This window comes from Erpetoichthys calabaricus, chromosome 16, assembly GCF_900747795.2.
Source record: "Erpetoichthys calabaricus chromosome 16, fErpCal1.3, whole genome shotgun sequence".
Lineage (NCBI taxonomy): Eukaryota > Metazoa > Chordata > Cladistia > Polypteriformes > Polypteridae > Erpetoichthys > Erpetoichthys calabaricus.
In genome coordinates this window covers 22,723,719-22,738,071 of record NC_041409.2, presented here as the reverse complement: position 1 = coordinate 22,738,071, position 14,353 = coordinate 22,723,719, and the positions used below count along the sequence as shown (strand labels likewise).

General features: G+C 39.5%; 1 protein-coding gene across 1 annotated transcript in view; it reads left to right on the top strand.

The window, feature by feature from the left end:
• Positions 1–14,353, top strand: part of LOC127526046 (serine/threonine-protein kinase pim-1-like) — a 35,699-nt gene that overhangs the window by 5,274 nt on the left and 16,072 nt on the right. The window contains exons 2-3 of the mRNA XM_051920018.1: positions 2,668–2,760; positions 11,036–11,136. Coding sequence (XP_051775978.1) covers positions 2,668–2,760; positions 11,036–11,136 — 194 coding nt within the window. The remainder of the gene's footprint in view (positions 1–2,667; positions 2,761–11,035; positions 11,137–14,353) is intronic.

Sequence of the window (14,353 nt, the reverse complement as noted above, 5' to 3'; positions counted from 1 at the left end):
GGCCCTCGTGCTACTGTAGGTTTGTTTTCTGGTTTCTGACTTCTTATTTATGTTTTGCCCTTTGAGTTTGTGGTTGCCAGTTTGATTTCGATCTCCTTGGTTTGATCCTTTTGCTTTTCCTAATTATGACTTTGTCTGAAGAAGCATCTCCTGGGCTTGTGGTCCTCACAACAGCAATAACAGCCACATTTACTTCGTACACAGGATGTAGCTCAAAGTGCTTTACAGTATGTCAAAGGCATAGTTACATGAAAAGACAAATTAAATGAATTGAGAATAGTCATGAATAAATAACAAGAAAATAAATCAATACCGGTTTAGATCAAAGAAATATCAATTTCTTAGAAAGGTAAAGGCCTTATATAAGTAAGTCTCTAAAGATGATAAGGTCAGATAACAGGGAGGAAAGATCAAATTTAAAAAAACTCAAGTTACGTTAGAGAAAACATGAAAACAAAATATGCAGGGGTAAGTCATACTTCAGAAAATTATGGAAACTATAATCAGAAATTCTGTCTCCCCATCCAAAGATTGATCTTGCCTTGTGCCTGATGCTTGCTGGGACAGTTTCCATCTTCCCATTAATCCTAGTCTGGATAAGCGATTTTGTGGGGATAGGCGGTAAATCCCTAAACCACGGGGAGTGGATTAGAGCAGTGTAGAAACTAAACATTCAGAAAAAAAAATTAAAGAATTTTAATTACATGAAAATGGAAAATAGAAAGTGGTCAGATTTTGAGCAAAACTGGCAATTCCCCTTAGGATTAATATAATCTATCTATCTATCTATCTATCTATCTATCTATCTATCTATCTATCTATCTATCTATCTATCTATCTATCTATCTATCTATTATATAGTGCCTTTCACATCTATCTATCTATCTATCTATCTATCTATCTATCTATCTATCTATCTATCTATCTATCTATCTATCTATCTATCTATCTATCTATCTATCTATCTATCTATCTATCTATCTATCTATCATTTGGCTGCTCTTTCACTCTGTTAGCTAAGGTGTCTTTATCTTCGGTAAGAGCTTGTGTTGAAAATCACATCTTGTCAAAGTCCTCTGATTTAAAAAAATATATTTTTGTATGTTAATAAAGAGTTTCTACTTACCTAGGAAACATCACTGGGCATGCATATCTTCAGTGATCAGAGCAGCACCACCACCCCTGCTGATGAAGGTAAGGGTCTTGTTTTCTTTAAAAACTGTAGGGGTGTGTAATTAAAATGTTACAAGGTGCCTGTGTGTGTGTGTGCGTGTGTGTGTGTGTGTGTGTGTGTGTTTCTTTTTGATTTGTAAGAGAATAGAAAACTCTTTAACTGGGCTGGACCAGTGAAACTGCTGTGCAGGTCTCCAGTGGATACAGCCATCCTAACACAAACCTTAGCAAAGATTTAAATGAACCTACAATCCTGCACTATTCCCTCTATTATTTAGTTCGCTATTGAAATTTCCAGGGCCTCATATTATTATTGCATACCTGTATTTATTCCATTGTATTTATTTGCTTTCTTTTCTATCATTCAATCAGATTTTAAATCTTGTTTTATTTAATTATATATGTTTTACGCAGTAACAACTAGTATAAAAGAACTTTATAATGAGATTGGGAAGTTTTAAAGCAAATGAAATAAAACAAGTAGTGGGATATCCACAGTGTAGTGTGATGGATAGCAACTGGAAGACAAGAATAGCTCAATAAACAAAAGCACCATACTGCAGAAGCAATGGATGATCAGCTCAGGTTTAAATGACGATGTTCTCTGGGTGAGATTTCCTGAGGTGGAGTACAGTTTTGTTTTGCTCCTCTTCAGATGCCTAGCGGTGCGCTGTCACTATAAAACAAATCTTATTTGAGACTGAACGTCTTAAATGTCGTCCTCTTGGCGTAGCTTGCAGCCCTTTGCAGTGAGCTACACGTTAAGCTGCATTTACTCCACGCGGTGCTCTACTAGTGTAGTTCTTCTTGTGAGGAAGGTTGGTGACTTTGGAATGCTTTCCATTTTAGATTAATGACTTTCTATTTAAAAATGGAGCTCAGTGTTGTCAAATGGCCATAATGGTTTAGTTTGCTCTTCTGTACTGTAATAAGAATCTGTTTATTTTTAGCCTTTTGTGTAAAGCATATAAAGTTCTTTAGGATGGTACATCTGGTGAAATATATTCAGAGTGAAGATTTTCTATTTTAATGACCACAGTGGTAGCCATGTGGCTCAAAGCCATAGGACCCGACCAGCATGCAGAATGCATGATCTTCCCATTTCTAGATCATGCCATGAAGTTGGGTTAATTGACCAAGCATGAGCCGGTCTGACTATGTGCATCAGTCGGTTCTGCAACTGCCTTGCACCTGATGTCCCACTGTAACCCTGATTTGGAATAAGCAGGTTCAGAAAGTTGAAAGACAAGATGGGTTTGCAGCTATAGAACTCACACCATTATCTTATTCTGGGAAATGTTGAAATGATCAACTTTATAGAGCCCAGCATTCTGTTGTCACAGGCAGTTGTTTCCTTTTAAGGTTATCAGTCAGCCATACTAACATTTTTAACAAGCTAGAGCTTCTTCTGCTTTGTGAAATCTTCTTCAAGTCCACCTTTGATTCTTATGCAGTGCTTTGGTGTTCGCCAATGGGCATTTCGTTTATTGTCAGGTACATCTCAGTCATCAAAAACTGACAAGGAGGAGGAGGTGGAGGATAAGGTGGACAACAACTTGCTGGTGCCCTCTGTTTCTTCAGACCAAGGTTAAGTTTATTTTTAATAAATATGTAGCAAGTGAAGGTGTAGGTTTGCCAGTTATCCCAAGGTTACAAATGGCAAGTGATGGCCTCCCACAGGTTTTTTGTCTTAAATGTGTGTTTAAATGACATTTTTATGACTTTAATAGAGATGAAGAAATCAAACTTTCCAAATGTTATCTAAATAAATCAACCAGAGGTCATCAGAAAGAACGGACTATTCAGCTATGGGATTGTGTTTTTTTCTTTTACGATTTAAGGCTGTCTCTGTTATCACACCCTTAAATATGGTCTGACTGAATTATGAATAGAAATTCTTTAATTTATTATTTGTTGGCATAACAGTACATTCTCAATTTAATGTAATTCAGGGTTCTAGGGGCGGAGTCTATCTTGGCAGAACTGACACTGGTCCAGGTGCTGGTTCACTGCAGGCCTACGTACATAGACATATAGGGACCAGTTTAGAACGGCCACTGCACCTGACACACATCAATGGCACGCGGCAGCGCTTGGAGAAAAACCGACGTGGATGCAGCCAGAAGGAGCAGATTCCCCACAGACAATCAGAAAGAACTGGATTTGAAACTAGGTTGCAAGATCTATAAGAGAAGCTTGCTCATCACTGAGCCACTGTACTGATCGAATCAAATATAGTTTAGTATTATACACTCGTAATGATCTAAAACTCAGTTAGTTCATGTCAAGGTCGCTCGGTTCAACACCTATCCTGGCAGCACTGCACTGTTTTTCAGGGAAGAACTTGGCTGATAATGGCCCACCACAATTGACCAGACACTGAATATCTTTTGCGCCTCAGTGGGTGCGCACACATCATTGCCTACTGATTTGCAAGTCAAGTACCTCAGTAGAGTGACGGACAGGAGAGCACAGACTCTGCAGATGCTGTGTCGTTCCCCTAACTCTCTCTGTCACTCCTGCAGATGTGTTGTCCTCCTGCCTCTCAACACCTAGGCCAGTGATGGCGAACCTATGACACGCATGTCAAAGGTGACATTGTGGAAGAAAATTTTAAGGACCCCCCCCCCCCCACTGGAATGCCCCGATTTAAGCAATAAAACACAAGCAGGAGAAAGCCTCAATCATTATTCTTTATCTAAATCTTGCAAGAGGCAAAAACTTGTCATATTAGTGTTTTTGCAAAGAAAAAAGTGTCCGCTACGCTCTATTTATACAATCCGTTAATTAGGTCACTACTAAAAAAAAAATAGAATTTATTGCATAATCAGAAAACTTTTAACATGATTGGCTACACCCAGTTGCTAACGGGACATGACAAACGTTTAAACCTTAAATGACGACAATGTAACTCCGTCCACTGCGTTGATTGATAGTCCTGTTTGCTTAGGGTGTTGTGACTTTTTTAAAATGTATTATTTTTATTCTTATTTTAGTAGACGTGTGAGTTTTTTCTTGTTTATCCTGTTTCTCATGGTTTGTAGAACAATGGTCCAAATTTAAAATCCAGCTGGGTACATCAACAGGAAACTCAGTACTAAGCAAAATATAGAAAAATGATTATACCATAAAATATAACATTTTTTCTTAAGGGTTATATAAAATAACAAAAAAATGCATTTATCATAGTGAATAATAAAATAACAGCATAAGCTCAGAAGGATATGAGACTCCGTTGGACCAGGATTCAAATTCAACTCTTACAACACGCCACAACGTTTTGGGTGACATGCCAGTGTTCACCAAGACTCGAGTTACCAAAGAAACTGAACGAATAAAAATATAAGAAATTACAAAAATAATCGACCCTGCACCACCCAGAGCTTTAAATGGATTCTCACCACCTGGATCAGCACATCATTGGTCATCATGGCAGCCGCACAGTTCAGTTGACTTCTAACCACTGCACTGGAAGCTCATTTTCATGGCGCAAGTGTGATATCTGCAACTGCAGTCTCCAAAATGAGCGCACTATCAGCATTTGTGTGAAGTCTACTTTTACATTCGTTACTTGTGTGAAGTGCATTGAATTATTTTATGCCAACAACAACAACAACATTTATTTATGTAGCACATTTTCATACAAAAAAGTAGCTCAAAGTGCTTTACATAATGAAGAAAAGAAAAATAAAAGACAAAATAAGAAATTAAAATAAGATAACATTAGTTAACATAGAAAAAAAGAGTAAGGTCCGATGGCCAGGGAGGACAGAAAAAACAAAACTCCAGACGGCTGGAGAAAAAAAAAAAATCTGCAGGGGTTCCAGGCCACGAGACCACCCAGTCCCCGCAGGGCATTCTACCTAACATAAGTGAAATAGTCCTCTTTGTATTTAGGGTTCTCACGGAAGGACTTGATACTGATGGTCATGCAGACTTCTGGCTTTTAATCCATCACTGTTGGAACATCATGATGCTTTGAGTAGATGGTGGTAAGGACACCGGAAAAAGAAACAGAAGAGAGAGTAGGGGTTAGTACAGTTTTTAGAGCCACCATGAATAGTTATTATAATGAATTGGATATACAGAGTATCAGGATTAAATTAAAGTGAAGTTATGAGAAGGCCATGTTAAAATAATGTGTTTTCAGCAGTTTTTTAAAGTTCTCCACTGTATCAGCCTGGCGAATTCCTATTGGCAGGCTATTCCAGATTTTAGGTGCATAACAGCAGAAGGCCGCCCGCCTCACCACTTCTTTTAAGTTTTGCTCTTGGAATTCTAAGGAGACACTCATTTGAGGATCTGAGGTTACGATTTGGAATATAAGACGTCAGACATTCCGATATATAAGATGGGGCGAGATTATTTAAGGCTTTATAAACCATAAGCAGAATTTTAAAGTCAATCCTGAATGACACAGGTAACCAGTGTAGTGACATCAAAACTGGAGAAATGTGCTCGGATTTTCTTTTCCTGGTTAGGATTCTAGCAGCTGCATTCTGCACTCGTTGCAAACAATTTATGTCTTTTTTGGGTATTCCTGAGAGGATTGCGTTACAGTAATCTAGTCTACTGAAAACAAACACGTGAACTAATTTCTCAGCATCTTTCAATGATATATGAGGTCTAACTTTTGTTATGTTTCTTAAGTGAAAAAATGCTGTCCTAGTGATCTGATTAATATGTGATTTAAAATTCAGATTACAGTCAACAGTTACCCCTAAGCTTTTTATCTCCATCTTGACTTTTAATCCTAATGTATCCAGTTTATTTCTCATTGTATCCATTATTGCCAATCACTAAGATTTCAGTTTTCTCTTTATTTAGCTTGAGAAAGTTACTATTCATCCATACAGAAATACAAGTAAGACATTGTGTTAGTGAATCAAGAGAATCGGGGTCATCAGGTACTATTAATAAATACAGCTGTGTGTCATCAGCATGCTACGATCCAGTTAAAAAACTATGAAGCTCTGAACTGCAAAATGAAAAACATATATATATATATATATATATATATATATATATATATATATATACTGTATACGGGACAACCTAATCTCGTATGTATTTCGTACATATTACATTCAAGATATTTTCACATACATATGGGATATGTACGAGATTGTGCAGTTCAGAGGTGCCCTAAACAACACTGCTGTAGAGGTAAGGAAGTTATTAACTTCAAAAACCATTTCGGTATTTTGTCTCGATAAGAGTCTGCAAAGGATAGTGCTGACATTTTCTCTACATGGTTACACTTCTGCAAAGGGCAAGTAGTCCGCATTTCTAATAATTTCCTGTTTTATTTTTCTCTCAACTGCCCCTCTTAATCCCTCCTTAAACTGGCTTATTTTCCATGTTATACTTTTGTGAGACCTTATTCTCGACGTTAAACAACATAAAAACGGACAAAAGAAACGACTGCCAGATGAAGTTAGTAATGCTTGCTTGAGCTTAATGTGCACAAAGTACCTACCATCAATTTCAGACTTTTCTATTAAAACTCTGCAACAAAAAAGCCATTTATTGATGTCAAATCAAATGCAATGTGTTTCATATTTTTTTCAGTGCAATTCAAAATTCTTATTAAAAGTAGTACTAGAGTGTTGTTCCGTGTTAGCCATTATGAATGTAGTGAGAAGTCAAGCAAAATGACACCTTATATTGGCTAACTAAAAAAATGACAATATGCAAGCTTTCAGGGCAACTCAAGCCCCTTCTTCAGGCAAGATGATTACATCTCAAGATTACATCTCGCCTGAAGAAGGGGTCTGAGTTGCCCTGAAAGCTTGCATATTGTCATTTTTTTAGTTCGCCAATAAAAGGTGTCATTTTACTTGACTATGTGAAGAATTGTTTTTCTTTTGTTTAGCGGGGGCGACATGCCGGCAGAGTTAAGTTAGGCATTTTCAGAATTTTTGACACAATGAGCCCAAAAGGTTCGCCATCGCTGTTCTATTCACTGTTTTCAAGCTAATGTTAACTCCACTCCACATGTGTTTGAAAGCTGGTGTTAATGTAAAGTAAAGTGTGAAACAGTTCAAGTATATAAACAGGAGGATCTAAAATCAAAGAAAATTCTGTTAGCCATGATGTCAACAATATGCTCCTACACTTTCAGCTTCGCCTTCACCAGTGCAATGGCTGTCTACAAAAATATTTGAAACTTTCTGGTAAACAGGCAGTTCTGCTGACCACTTGTGCACTCTGACCCCACTGCAGCCCCTCGTTCCTCACTCACATAGTGTTGGTTTTCTTAGTCATTGCTACCCCATGGTTTGAAAATGTTTCCCCCCTAATGTTTCAGCTCTCTTCCATTTTATTGAAAAAATGTTGTCCACCTCCCCTCTCATTTGTGTCATGCAATTTGGGTTAGGATGGTGCAGAGTCGCCGCCAGGTTGAGGCAACCATGTCACCTGTCAGGGACCCAGAGCAGTGGGTGGCTAAAGCTGCAGCAAATGAAATGGAAATCCCTCCAGTGTTCAAATTAGGCTGGCGTCACAAAAGATCAAGACGTCTGAATTTGATGCAAAAACAGATGATCAGGAATCCCAAGATCCAGAACTATAATTCAGAAGAGGCACGTTTCATGTTATGATAGATTCCTTCATTTCAGAATTGTCCAGGGGCCTCATGTATAACACTGTGCGTAGAACTCACACTATAACATGGTGTAAGCACAAAAGCGGGATTGTGCGTATGCACAGAAAAATCCAGATGCAGGAATCTGTGCGCACGCATACTTTCACGTTCTTCCACTACATAAATCCCGATCAGCGTGAAAAGTAACGCACGTGCGCGCGCCTTCTGTCCCTCCCCAACTCCTCCCAGAATTACGCCTCTTTGAATATGCAAATCAATATAAATAGCCTTCTGTGAAAAGACAATGGGAAAAGCACGGGAGAAAATATAAGAATTTCAGCGAATACCAAGTGGAGGCAAAGGAAAAACGTACTATTTGTTGGTTTAAACAGTGGTGTAATCAACAAAAGAAAGTTGCTCGAGTGACAGAGTGTCGGAGAAACTCGAAGGTTCAACTTCACAAAGTCGCACAGTGCCCGAAATAAAAAAGAAATCACGTATCAACGTCGCCGTGAAAAAGCGAGTCGTAGCCCACCGTCTGAGTGTCATATGAAAGCTTATTAGGGTACAGACAAAAAAAAAGGCTCACAGTGGGGAAAAAAGCACGAAATGTCAACTTTAATCTCGAAATTTCCACTTTAATCACGTAGTTTATTTTGCCATTAAAGTAGAACATCATAAACTTCATCTTAAAATCGTTTAATTTACTAGTTTCTCAACTCCCATTCTAACTAAAGTGGCATGTTAAATGCTTTGTTCTGTATTTGATCTTCTATGTGCTCTATGTGTGTGAATCACTACCTGCTTTTTAAACGGCTTTCTCTTTCTCCGACAGGACACATAATCCATTACATTAGTGATATTACAGCTCTCTGAATAATTAAAATACTGACATGTATACGTGATATCTTTTTCATGATGATAGGAATGAAAGCGTGTTATTAAACATGGGAACACGGTGGCGCAGTGCTTGTTCATGTCTCACGCAAGAGGCTTGCTGCGCCATGCGCAACCTTCAATGAAATAATTTATCACAGCAGTACTGTCTCTTTCAAACATACTAACCTCCAATTCCTGTCCTTACTTTTCTTTCTCCAAAAACCCAGTCGCCACACAATCAGCTATATAGATGTGAAGCCATCTGTAAGCTTAAAATGCTGATTCTTCAAAACTTTTAAGGAACATTGAAATATCTTCATAGTACATGTTTAATTATTATATCCGTCTATCCTTCCAGTGTCGCGTCAGCACCAGCAAGAATACAACGCAATGCAGGAACAATCCCTGAACTAGCTAGCGCTGCGGCACCGTGCCCTCACATGTTTAATAATTAACTATACAGATTATTTAAATGAAGTTAAAGTTTTATCTGTATAATATAATCAACATGTTTTGCTGCATTTCGTCTTAGAAATGAATACCGTCATCACATGTAAATACGCACTTTATAAAGTTGCGCAGGTTGTGCAATATTATAACTGTAGTGCAAGTTTACAGTGGGGTAATTGTACTTATAAGTACAAACAGTTCTACAAGGCACACTTGATGGACTGATTTAGTGCGTTTAGAGTTCTTGGGATGAAACTGTTTCTAAACCGCGAAGTCCGTACAGGGACTAAAGCGTTTGCTGTGGCTCAGGCAGCATCTGCTTCATGCTGTGTACCGATAATTCTCTTTCCAATCAGCTGCTGCTGTGAGTCCCCACTCAGATACAGTGATATAAATACTCCGAGTGGTGCAGTGAGAGTAATATGGAAAAAGATGATCTGCTGTGGCAACCCTTAACGGGAGCAGCTGAAAGAAGAAGATGCAGTGAGAGTTACAACGCTAAAGCAGTTATGGTATTTGGAATACTATGGCTATTCCCTGGACCATTATATTGCTACAGGTTAATTACAATCAGATGCATTACACTAATAAACAATATGCAGTTTATTTCAGTGTATTTATAAAGCCGCGCCAGGAATGTGGATCTAAGAAAGAAAGGGTGGTCACACAGGAACAGTAGCACTGCTTTGACGCTGGGTGCCGCCAGTCTGCAAAACCGGGCGGATAAATTGTGTACGCCAAGGAATGAGTTACCGTGGAAATGTGCGTGGCTTTACGCCAAGTTTAGGTTTTATACATAGCGATTTGAGCGTGGAAAGGTTCGTACGCAACATTTCTGTGCGTACACACCGTTTATACATGAGGCCCCAGGTGTTTTGAATGCCTAAACAACATATGTCCAATTTTAAACTTTTGGAACATGAGCACAGAGGAAAGCTTGCTAAAAATATCGATTTCGATGAAGGTGGGCATTGTGAATCGTTGATATCATATCATGAGATACACATACAGAAATAAAAACGTTACAAAAAGATACGTTGACTCTGTTAGAAATTTTAATTCAGAGCTACCAGACCCTCCATGTATCATGAGACACGACATGCGATATGATATTATAGAAATTTAATTACGGTTGCACGAAACTTCAATGTGATTGACGTTAAACTTGAGTGTAGCATAGGTACGCCACTCGATCAGCTTGGGGAGGCAAAATTATCGTAGAACGGAGCCAGGAGCTCAGGTGCTCAGCCATAATTGTCAGGGGCCCAAGATTTTTTGGTGGCGGGGCTGAATGGTGTATGGGTGACCTAAGATTAGGAGAATTTTAGGCCTGGAGAGGTGCACTAAGGAGGCAGTGTGGACCACTGATGTCATGTCGTGTCTTACAAACAGTTCAAAACCAGGGTGCTGGAGACACCATGAGACATCAATGTAAACCAATATGCTGCCATAGACGTACTTGATTTAATATTATTTTATTAATGCTATATTATTCATGGAATGTTCGCATCTCTTTGTATAACATATACGTTTTGTTATGGTTAATTCTATAAATGAATGAACGAGTTAATGAACTGCAATCTAATATCACATTAAATATTCAAAAGGTTTTCTTGTCTTAAGTTACCAATTTTAGTCTTTTTTAATGACACACTTCTGCAACACAAAATCCTCACTCAAATACTCTTTTGAACAATGACAATAACTGTTCTATTATAGATTTATCAGGATCATATAGTGAAACATCCATTAGCACAGGGGATGAGGAACAAGTGAAACGAAGGAAGAAAGGTGAGTCAGGACATTACTGTTCAACCCTAAGCTCTCACTGCCATGGTTAGCTGAGTCAACAATACAACCTGAACACCTCGTGATTCACCAATGGATTGAACTTGTCACACGTTAATTATCTGTATTTTTGTCATGAACGTGTTTGTTTCTGTTTAGGATTTGTATACGTTGATGAAAAATATCAGATTGGAGAGCAGCTAGCCAATGGGGGCCTAGGAACCATCTTTGAAGGCATCAGAAAATCTGACAAGCAGCGGGTAGGAAACTGGTCATCTGATTGCTTTATCCTACATCATGTAATTCTCTCTCCGTGTGATCTTGTCTCTTTCTTGTTTTTAAAGAGAGGGAAATAAGACAAAGATCTTGTTTGTGAAGTTGTTATTCACGTTAATATTCATTATAACCCAATGTTAGCAAATGCATGGGTGCAGCGTAGGGAAGTGGTGGTCTAATGAATGAGGGAGAACATGAAACAGAAGGTTTAGGTAAGTGTGTAGGCAGTCTTATTAAATCGATCAGAGCACTAAAAATCTAATATCCTCAAGGATTAGCCTGATGGCCATGCTATGAAAAGGCACATGAACAGGATCTCCCAGGACAAGTGACTCTCCCATGTTTTCAGGGCCTTTGGCGAGAGCACACAACCGTCACTAACTTCACTCTAGTTCCTGTCTTATGGCCTTGATTTGCTTTCACCTCACAGCAGGCCATAGCAACTTGTAACTTCTCCGCATCTCCTTAGCTTTGTGTATAGCACAGGTCCACTGCAGTTCTATCCATCCAACACCTAAATCCAGGACAGGGAGGTAGGGAAGCTGGCAGTCAATCCCAAAATACAGCAGGTGCAATGCAGGAACAATCCCTGGACAGGGTACCAGTCCGGCAATTCCATTGAGAACATATTAATGTAACATATTAACATCCATCTCACAAGTCGTCCAACCTGTTCGAGGTGCTCAACTGTTCTTTTACACACCACTGTGGCTTCCTTCTTCTGGCCATTACCTTCACCTCTGCAAAAGGCTTTTTTGACTGTATTGTTTGATTGCTCTGCCTCTCTTTCTCTTCTTCATACTCACTAACAGGTCTTATCTCACATCCCCTGACCCTGTCACCTCACTAACCCATATTAACTCTGTGTTTCTAACATTATGTTTTAGGGTCTAGAGGTAATCTAATCTTTGAGCTATGATAGATCACCTAGAGGTAATATGATATAATGATACAAAAAATGCACTAGAGCACTATATAGTACTAGCCAACCCGCGGCGTAGCATACGCCACATAATCACGCCGCTTTTTAAATGATTTTTAAGCACAGGGAAAAAAATGAACATTTGAAAAATCCGTAATTTAATAAACCACCGAGAAAAGTAACATTGCAACAATGCACGCTACGAACCAACATACAATCATCATTCAGTACGCACTGCCTGCTCATGTGCCCGCCCCCAACTCCTCACCTGAGTCATTTCCGTCTGTGTACAGTCCACATGCACCTGTGAGTCACGTTGACTGTTCATTTTCCAAACACCACCTCATTTGCTTTTGTCTCTGCTACAGTCCACATGCACCTCTGAGCCACGTTGTCTTTTCATTGTTCTTTGCGGTTTCGGCTGCTTTTCTTTATATAATCCACCAAGTCACCCGACCATGGTAGTAGCAGTGGGGGGGGCTTGTACAAAGGGCAGGGACATAATCAGTGCGAGCGTATGACCCGCATTTACTGGGAATTCCTCGTTCGTGGGGAACAATTGCAAGCCCCGGTCTCCAGCATGAATGGGGTTCAACGGCTTACCCACGTCTCTTGGCGCCGGGTAGACACACGTTGATCCATTCAGTGTAGCGCGCGTGCAGTACCGGACATCCAAGAGCATCACAGACCTGTTAATGCTCAGTGGTTGAAAGCCACTTGTCCCTCTAAGAAGTTGGACGCTGACCGCTCTTGGGTCGCGTAAATATTTAACAGGCGGGAGTCTCGTTCGTTTTCTGAATTAACCAGACAAATCGCTCCACCAACTAAGAACGGCATGCACCACCACCCACAGAATCGAGAAAGAGCTATCAATCTGTCAATCCTCTCCGTGTCCGGGCCGGGTGAGATTTCCCATGTTGAGTCAAATTAAGCGAAAGGTTCCACACCTGGTGGTGCCCTTCCGTCAGTTCCTTTAAGTTTCAGCTTTGCAACCATACTCCCCCCCCGGAACCCAAAGACTTTGATTACCCGGTTGGCTGCCTGTCGGCATCGTTTATGGTCGGCACTACGACAGTATGTGACCGTCTTCGAACCTCTGACTTTTGTTCTTGATTAATGAAAACATTCTTGGCAAATGCTTTCGCTCTTGCTCGTCGAATTGTTGTCGGGTGTGTGCCATGGTCAGCTGCTTAGTGAATTGTTGGTGGGCGGGGCTCTGTTTTGTCAGCAGGCGGGGCTCTGTGAGTTGTCATCGTATCCCATTGTCTTAGCGTTGGTGGGTGGGTCTCTGTGACTTGGCGGGCGTGGCTATGCTGTGCGTATCCCACGGTTGTCTTGCTTGTTCTGTCGGCTTAGTGAATTATATATATAGATACTAGCAGCAGCCCCTGGCATTGCCCAGCTTCAGACTGCTGTGGTGTTTCACTTGCTGTGAGTAACTAGGTGGCGCTGTTCTTAAACCCACTGCAGTAAAAAAAAACAAAAGTACAACAACAATGGTAGCCCTAGAGTGCAAATTTTGGATTTCAAAGTAGTCTAGGATCTGTTCCCAATAAAGTGGGATATGTGTTGAAAGGTTTGTTGAGATTGGACTGAGGAATGTGGAATTGTATAGTGAACAAACAGACATCCCCACACTAATAGTTATGTCTTCCCAATACTTTTTAACACTTGCTAAGTTTTTTGCTTCTACAGAGTGGCTTTATACAAGTAGTTTGCTCCATATTCCATGGTCCTTTCTTATGAAGAAGTGCTACTCTTAAATGCACTTCCCCTTAATTTCCTGAAAAATAGAGCTAATTTTTTGCCTCTTCAAGACATTCTTATCTTTTCTTGAGAGATACCCAGATCCATGTGCATTCATCCATTTACTAAACCCTAATGATCTAATCTTAGAGTTGCAGAGAGCCCAGTACTGGAAAGGACACCTGTCCATTTCTGCCAATGTTCACACACACACCTACATTTGACTAGTGTATAGTCTGTCATCCTAAAGCGAATTTCTCTTGTAAATGTAGGGAAGATGTAGGAAAAGTATGGGAGGTATTTTCTGCAAAAATGAATATGAAAACTAAAGTTATAAAATTAAAATTCAATTTCCGTTTGGCAATTTCAATTTCAAAGTCTGCGTGCAAGAATGCTGCAAAAATTAAACACAAATGCAATCTCTCATCTTTAATTTCATTTTCAGCCTGGACCTCAATGAAGCTGCAAAAATGAAAAGTAAAATGTATTTCCATTTTGCATTTTCCTTTTTAAGTTCTCAACATACAAATAGT